Source organism: Panicum virgatum, chromosome 8K, assembly GCF_016808335.1.
Source record: "Panicum virgatum strain AP13 chromosome 8K, P.virgatum_v5, whole genome shotgun sequence".
Classification (NCBI taxonomy): Eukaryota; Viridiplantae; Streptophyta; class Magnoliopsida; order Poales; family Poaceae; genus Panicum; species Panicum virgatum.
In genome coordinates this window covers 9,317,565-9,326,299 of record NC_053143.1, presented here as the reverse complement: position 1 = coordinate 9,326,299, position 8,735 = coordinate 9,317,565, and the positions used below count along the sequence as shown (strand labels likewise).

The 8,735-nt window shown below is 49.0% G+C and overlaps 1 protein-coding gene across 1 annotated transcript; it reads right to left on the bottom strand.

Annotated features, from left to right (window-relative positions):
* Positions 1 to 2,268: 2,268 nt before the first annotated feature.
* On the bottom strand, positions 2,269 to 8,397 carry LOC120645408 (wall-associated receptor kinase 5-like). The gene is made up of 3 exons (XM_039922193.1): positions 7,437 to 8,397; positions 5,247 to 5,400; positions 2,269 to 3,514 (listed from the first exon to the last, which is right to left on the bottom strand). The coding sequence occupies exons 1-3, from the start codon at positions 8,395 to 8,397 to the stop codon at positions 2,269 to 2,271; spliced, it is 2,361 nt and encodes a 786-aa protein (XP_039778127.1).
* Positions 8,398 to 8,735: the final 338 nt, after the last annotated feature.

Below are 8,735 nucleotides of genomic sequence, written 5' to 3'. Positions count from 1 at the left end.
TCAAATCACTGCAAAAATCTATTTTGTTGATCGTCTCACACACAAGCTACCAAAACTAAATGCACGCAAATACATCTCGTTATTAGAAGTATATAACTAAAAAAAATACAACCCCATGCCCTACGTCACACTTTCAGCGTCATCCAAGGCTTGAGCCGCAATGCCAAAGTAAGGAGTGACCCCCAAGGCGATAACAAATTCAACCATGACAATGATCTCCCAGCCTTCTTCGTGGCGGTGACTCCTCGCGTATTGTACCATTGCATAGATCATGTACACCCACAGTGCGACCAGCACTCCCTGCGGAAACAGCAAGCAAAAAGATTTTCAGAGAGACGCCAAGCATTCATCAGATTGGTCACAGAGCTCTACGATCGACAGCAAACGCAGCATGTGGGATTGGAAAAGCTAAGCTACACGAGAACGGGATGAGCGGTTGTTCTTCGTACCCGGAGGAGGTTTATGACGGTGAAGAACCTTGCCGGTACCTCCGTGCAGTCCACCACCTCCTCATCGGTCGCGCCGGGCATCGCCGGCGGCGGCGGCGCTGCCTCGAGGTCCGGCAGCGGCTCCCACACCACGGCCTCCACCTCCCGCCGCGGCGGCGGCGCCCGCCCGAAGCTGGGGGCGCGGCAAGGCCAGCCCCAGGCGCAGTGTGGCGGCGGCGGCATCGTCATCAGAATTATTAGCAATACGTGGTTACACGAACCCATGATCATGGGTTTATACTTTACAGGCACAAATTGCACGGTTGTATTATATTAATCCGAGACGGAACCTGAAGCTTGGCGACACGGAACCTGCTGCGCTGATAACCAGTTCATTGTCCGATTCAAGTTCGGGTTCGCGCGGCTCGGGCTGCTGAAGACAGGTGGCCCGATGGCCCCATCTGTCAGGTATCCCCTCCGGCAGTCCGGCCTCCCGTCAGGTGGGCCCGCACTCTTGTGGTGGCCGATTGACGGGTGAGCCGCGCGCGGGCGCTGCGACGAGGCGAACCGGTGGCGAACTGAGCCAGCGCGAGGTGAAACGAGGTGTGGATTTTTCCTTCCGCTGGACCGTAGTGGCGGAGCCAGCAAAAACTTCAAAGGGAGCGGAAAATCAAGGAAAGGCAAGTCAATAGCCATAGGCGTGACAACGACCGCGCGCCTCCGTACGGGGCACACCTGGAATCGCCCTCCGCCGCTCTGCGACCCTCCAACTCCTCATTCCCTGGATCTTCTTCAATTTGCGATGGATTTACTTGTTCATAGCAACTGGGTTTTAGACTAGAGTAGGGAATACATTGTCTGTTGGGTTTGTGACGTTGCCTAACTGTGGGCTGTGGGTCAGTACCAGCCCCATGGCCTCGATGCTTTGACTCTGGAAACTTTAGCTAAACAAGTTTCATGTGATAATTGGCTGGATGAGTGGCAGTTTGCCCCAACATGTGTAGATCACTTGGCAGCTTCATATTGTAATTCCGAATCGTGAAGAAAAAAAGATGTAGGGATCTAAAAAAATGGGGGGGGGGGGGCTGGTAGCCCCTTTTGTTCCCTTTGGCCAACTAGTATACTAGTCAGTCCTTCATCATTAATGTAAAGCCCATATGACTTTTTCACAAAAATTTTTGGTTCTTGTGTTCAAATTGGCTGCAAGCTTGTAGCCTACCTCACCTCTTCTTTCTCCTCCACCTCAGCATTTAGCCTTCTTGCAGCCTTTTATAATATTTGCTCTAAAAGCATCACCGGAGGGGGCTCCAATCCACGAGTCCGACGAGAACCACGAATCAGAGTCGGAGATGATGGCGGCAGAACGAACGAGACGGTCGTCTGAGACGGGGTTGGCACCTGTCAGGAAGATGATTATGGGATCCCCGTCGTGCGTATGCCCTGGATGGCTGGATGGCGTATGCGCAAGACGTGTGCGCCCTCTTGTTGAGCGAGCGTGTTCCAACGGAAGGCCATAGTAGGAATGAGCCGGCGAAGCGAAGTAGGGAGAACCAGCAGATTTCGTAATGCAAACCTCACAAAGCTACGACAAATAATGCCAAATGACAGTCTATTAACTTTGGCCCACATAGACAAAAGCAGATCAACCAACTCTGATCTGCTATGCCTTTTTTGCTTTTGAGAAAGGTACGTACAGCTGAATCATGCTAAAAAGAAAACCAAAGCAACAGAAATAAGATACAGAGGATCTGGTTCATGTTATCATGACACATCAAGTTATGGCTAGGAGAAGTTAACAAATCTATTATGCTAATGCATAAGGCACACATAGCATGCAGTGCTACCTAGGGTATCTTGCAGACATCATCATCTCCTGCTCCAAACTGTATCTTCTGCTTGATTCCTCAAATCCTTGTCCTTGTTTTGTTGATGACGAAGCTCTAAACTCGATGCTATCATTCTCCAAATCTGCTGCTACCATACCATGATTCTTACGCATCTTGGAACCTCGAAGGCCCTCTAGTGTATGTTCCACTTGTCGCATTGTTGGCCTTTCGTCACCTCTTAATAAGTTTATACATGAAGCTGCAAGCGCAGCAACTTCTTGGACTTCTTCGCCTCCCTCCTCTATAACTTGTGGATCTATTATCTCGACAAGATTTCTCTCGGCATGTAGGTCTAGAAAATGAGAAACCAGGCCATCACCTTCAGGTGACAGATATGAAGATGGCTTCTTTCTAGTAAGGAGCTCTACAAGAATTACTCCAAAACTGTAGGCATCACTTTTCTCAGTGAGTCGATTGGTCTGAAAGTACAATGGATCCAAGTATCCTATTGTCCCTTGAACCCTTGTTGTCAACCCTGTTTTGTCAATAGGAATGTACCTTGAAGCTCCAAAGTCTGATACCTTTGCTGTCAAGGTATCATCAAGAAGTATGTTAGTGGACTTGATGTCCCTATGGATTATTGGGATTGAAACTGCCGAGTGAAGATAGGCAAGAGCAGTAGCTATTTCTGTGGCGATCCTTAACCTGTTGCCCCATGATAGTGACCTTGGCCCATCAACATGAAGATGGTGATAAAGGGTTCCGTTGGAAATAAACTCATAAACCAACAATGGCACCTCAGTCTCCAAGCAACAACCAAAGAGTTTGACCACATTCTTGTGATTGACTTGTGAGAGAATTGCCATCTCATTTATGAACTCATTTATTTCTTTTTGGACTGTAATCTTTGACTTCTTGATGGCTACAACATGCAAATCCGATAAAATTCCTTTGTAAACAGTACCATGTCCTCCACCACCAAGTTCACGAGCTTTGTCGAAATTGTTTGTCGCCTTTGCAAGCTCATCCAATGGTATGATCATCCTCTCGGCAATATCCGCTCTTTGCGACATCAACTGCTGCAACAATTGTCCGCGGTTTTGCTTGAAATACTTTTGCTTCAGCACTTTCATCTTGTGTTGTTCAATCTTACGGGGTATTAACATTATGCCAAGACCCAAGAGAAGGAGCACCGGGCCACTGGCAGCTGACAAAGCAATTTTGTTTTTCTTGATGAACTTAGACAAAACAATGGATAAGCTGACGCAGCCGTCGGGCCTGTTGGCGTTGCCAAATGTTCCTAGCTTGCACCTGCACTTGTATTTCCCAGCCAAGTTCTTGCAGACACCGAAGCACCTCTTTGGTATGATATTGCACTCGTCGATATCTGTAAGATTGTGACCATTAGGTGACTAGAAAAATCTATAAACGACAATATAATTGACACCCCGTTTCATAAGTGTACACTTGAGTAAATCAGAATAAGTATAGTGACCTTTGCATCCGTTGACGATGTAAGGGTTGCCCTGGTAACCCTTGTCGCAATAGCACGTGTAGCCTCCATTCTCTTGTCGGCAGCTGCTGAGGTCGCTCCTGCAAAGCCGGCTGGCCACGTCGCGGGGGCACTGTCCCGATGAATTGCCGGCAGGTGCTGGGAAGCCTTGCTTGACCGCCCACTGTAGAACAAGGGGAGACGAGAAGTAACGGCGGCCCCATTCGTTGAGACTAACGTTCCTGTTTAAGGTCATGTCCCACCAGTGGGCAGCCAACTACCCCTCCTCTGAGACGAACGCCAATGGCATGTCGTTGGCCAGGCCCGTGTTCACGAGCCCTCTGAACTCCATCTTCTTGGGCGTGCTGCCTGGGAAGATGGGCGCATGGCAGCAGCCGTCGCGGCCGGAGCAGTTCCGGTATTCTTGGAATTGGTCGGAGCTGAAGCTGGAGACGCAGCCGGTGATGTTGCTGTAGGCGCCGCCGCTGCCGTTTCTGTACTTGTGCCCGTACAGGGTGGCCTGCACGCCGTTCCCGAAGAAGAGGAACTCGTTCCTGGCCGACAGCATGTAGGACTCACTGATTTCTGGGAGCTGAAACCTCACAGCATCCGTGAAGACGTCACGTTTGTCGACACGGGAGTAGTTGGAGACGACGTCAAAGGGGGTGATGCGGGTGTGGTGGATGACGCGCACCGTGGAGTCGGACAAGGAGATGCCGACGACCTGGAGGGTGCCGTTGCTGTCGAGGAGCAGCCGCGGGGTGCCGCCATGGCTGGTGTCGCAGGTGAGGTTGAGCTCCGGCCAGGAGCAGTTGGAGTGCCCGAAGCCGAAGGGGTACGGCACGCGCACGTCGCCGCAGGTGTCGTTGCAGTTGTTGGGCAGCGTTATCGGCGCCGGAGCCACCGTACCGTAGGCTAGAGCTGAAAGTTGGGCCGTGTCGGGCCGGCACGGCACTGACCCATCGTGCTTCGGGCTGAACCGTGCCGGGCCGATAAAGCACGGAATTTTACCGGGCCGTGCCGTGCTGGGCCTAAAACCTGAAACCACGGCCCAGCACGGCCCAAAAGCACGTCGGGCCACCTTCGGGCCGTGCCAGCCCAAGCACGGCCCACAGATCATGAATACCACCATTTGAAAGGTTTTTTTTCCACAATGGCAAAAATTACAAGAAATTAACACTAGTGATCCTCCAGATCTGCAGCTGCCGGGCCGGCCCAGGCACGGCCCAGGACACCGTGCCGTGCCGGGCGGCACGATGGGCCGAAATCTCAGGCACGGCCCAGCCCGCCCTTCGTGCCGTGCTAGCACGGCCCAGTTGTTTTCGTGCTGGGCCGGGCTTCGTGCCCAGGTTTTCGGGCCGTGCTCGTGCCAGCCCATTAAGCACGGCCCAGATTTACAGCTCTACCGTAGGCAACGGTGCATCATCTGCTGAAAATGTACATGAGATTACTACTCCCACGCAGCAAGAATTGTCATCAAGAGCGCGGGTGTGTATGTACTGACCTGTAGTGGGGTTGACCTTGGCACAGCCACCTTTGACGCCGGGGTTGCCATAGGTTCCATGCGGGCACCGGCAGTACATTGAGCCGATCGTGTTGATGCATTCACCGAAGCACCCATTCTCTTCACTCGAGAAGTCGCACTCGTTGATATCTGCAGGCATGAATCGCACAGATTAACAAATGCACTTAATTATGCATGTGTTCAAGATGACCCACTTTACAGTAAATTGATATATAGGTAACACCAGGGACTAATTAAAGTTTAGCCCCCGGATGCTAATTATTAGGAGGATTAAATTTGAGATAATTATAAAACTAATTATATAGATGGAGGCTAATTCGCGAGACGAATTTATTAAGCCTAATTAATCCATCATTAGCATATATTTACTGTAGCACTACATTGTCAAATTATTGCTTAATTAGATTTAATAGATTCATCTCACAAATTAGCCTTCATCTATGCAATTAGTTTTATAATTAATTTACATTTAATATCTTTAATTAGTAACAAAAAATTCAACGTGACATGACTAAAGTTTAGTCCAGTGGATCCAAACGGGGCAGAAAATGGCACCGCACTAACCAAAATATGGTAAAAAAAGGCTCCAATAGATCAAACATTGGAAATTATTAGTTTGCTCATCCACTACAAGATTTGTGGATATTTACTTAGGGATGGCAGTAGGTGGCTGACCGGACCTTTGCTCAGTAGTGCACATGGTCCGAATTCCTTGTCAGTGAATAGTTTACTCAAAGGAAATGGTCCAATCCAAATCGTCAGCCAGTACAGGAGGGGGGCCCCTCTCGGCCACTTCAACAACTCACGTCAGTGAATATTTGGAATCTAATAGTGTTGTCGGATCCTTGTGGCTTTATTTTGGCTTGATTTTTTTAAATTAGACTTGTTTATTTGTTATCTTGTACAATGCTTAATTCATAGCTACAGGACTATGGAATCTATGTATTTTGGTTGTATATTTTTTTCTAATTAAGCATATACTACTCGTAGTTTTTTCTAATTCATAGCTACAGGACTATAGTATACTTTGGCCACCACTTCAGACTCCAACACATATTATTTTATCATTTGGCAACCGTAACCCATCTTCTTTCTTGTATAGATTAACCCTACAATCTTTCACAGGAATAACTAGGCTGTTATTCATCCTACTTTTGCAACCCCATAGCTGGGGCTAAATCCTTTTATTTATGGACAGAGAATGTACTCCCTGAAACCGTGCGATTCTGGATTTAGACTCAGTGAAAATAAGTTTAAATAATAGTATTATCTTTTATAACTATAAATATATATGGTATGAAAATATAGTTTATGATAAATCTAATTATAATTATTCGATATCATACATCAGTATTCATCTTTTTTATATATATGTTTGGTCAAAGTTAAGATAGATTGACTCCTGGATTGTGAGAATTGCATACCTTTTGGGACGGAGTAAGTACTAAGAAAATAAACCTCATGGTCCAAAATCTAGCTAGAGAACCTGTTGTATATATTTTGGCCATATATATAATTTATATATATACATACTATTCAATTTTTTAATATTAACTATGTGGTGGCCAAAGTACACCGCTCCAGACCGCTCCAGATGAAGTCACTTAGAATCTTAAGTGGACGGTCTAAAAAATAGAGAAAATCTACAAATTCTCATAAAAATAAAAAAATATCTGACCATCAATTCGGCAACTCTAATCATAATAGTCATTGGATCTGTTATTTTTTCTAATAAATTACTCACATTTGTCATTATAAAAATAGACTAAAGTAACCTCCTAAATTTTTATATATATTATCCAATCGTAACATAATAAAAAGTTAAAATAAACCAAAAATCTGAATCAAATTATATTATTATAATAAAATCTTAAAGCGCATCAAAATAAAATTAAAATACTAACCATAATGTGTGTGTGTGTCACTATTTAATTGGTTAAAGAGATCGTGAGATAAATAATTATTAGATATATCTAACTAGCCTGTGCGGGAGCACATATTGATAGATTGAAAGAAGGTAGTTGCAGCTGTACATGTATAGCTAGTTGACACTATGAATGAACAACTGCTTAATTATATTAATTCATGCACACCACGTATAAGATCGACTAGTTAACTTGATTATTAATTACGATCTGACCGGAGTAGTAAATAATTAAACCAACCTTTGCAGCCGCCGGCGCCGGCGAGGTAAGGGTTGCCGTCGTAACCAACCTCGCATTGGCAGGTATAGCCTGGGCCTGGGATGGCGTTCCAGCAAAAGCTGTTTATGCTCTTGCACAGCGCGCGGCGTACGTGGTCGGCGCACCGGCTCCGGTCGTCCAGTTCCGGTCCCGGCGGCAGGTCGCGCGTGACGCTCCACTTGAGCACGAAGGGAACCTCCCCGACCTCGTCGGCGCGCGTCGACATGTTGCCGATCCACCCATTCTCGGCGACGAACACGTTCACGGGCAGCTGGTTCTCGGCCGCCTCCACGGCGTCGTCGCTCCCGCTGTAGAGCTGCACGGCCTGCACTTGTGTGGGCGGGGCGGGCATGGTGAGCGGATACCGGCAGCACCCCGAGGATCCGTCGGAGCAATCGCCGCTCGGGACGCCCTCCACGTCCCCAGTGTCGATGAAGAATTCGCCGCCACTATTGAACTTCTTGGCGCATTGGCTGGCGCATCCGGTGATTCTCCCAGCAGTGTTGTTCGAATTCGGTCCCCCGATGCCGTCGGCCAGGAGCGTTGCGACGACGTTGCACCCGAAGACGACGAGCTCGTTGTCGAACGACAGCAGGTAGCCGTGCTCCGTGAAGCCGCGGCCGAACGAGGCGCTCCACCCGCCGCCGCCGCCGGCGGCAGTTGAGGAGGAGTTTACGAGGGAGCCCTCGCGCACGACGCGCAGGGTCGGCTCCGAGCCGGAGACCCAGATGTCGGTGACACGGATGGTGCCGTCGCCGAGGAGCAGCCGCGGGGGGCCGCCGTGGGTGGTGTCGCACGTGAGGTTGAGCCCCGGCCAGTAGCAGTGGGTGTGCCCGAAGCCGAAGGGGTACGGCACGCTCACGCTCCCGCAGGTGGTGTTGCAGCCGGGCTGCCCTATCGGCGGTGCTGGCGGCGACGCGGATGCCGAGAGCTGCAGGGCCATAAGCGCCGCTAGGAATAGCACAGCCGCCGCAGAGGTTGGTGCCATCATCGACAGGGAGATTGTGCTACTGTGTGCGTGGTGTAGTGTGCTGTAGATGCATGCGATCGAGCACAGCGCGTGACGACGTACATACATATATATGGACGAATGGGAACAGCTTCCTGTGACGGATCTCATGCATCACCAACTACGCGCGGATGCGAGCACGACGCGGCTTCCTGTGCACTTGCGTAGCCAGCTGCGCGCGCTTAATTGATAACTTGATTTAATCTGCTGCTGGGCACGAGGAGCACATTTTGGCTAAACAAGTCCAGTACTGTGGTTCTGCGCAGCTGTCT

Coding starts and splice junctions, on each gene's coding strand:
- LOC120645408 (XM_039922193.1), bottom strand. CDS start 8,397: ATGGCCCTGCAGCTCTCGGCATCCGCGTCGCCGCCAGCACCGCCGATA. Junction 5,401..7,436: donor CGGCGCCGGCGGCTGCAAAG/GTTGGTTTAATT, acceptor TCATGCCTGCAG/ATATCAACGAGTGCGACTTC. Junction 3,515..5,246: donor GTCAACCCCACTACAGGTCA/GTACATACACAC, acceptor CGGCTGCGTCAG/CTTATCCATTGTTTTGTCTA.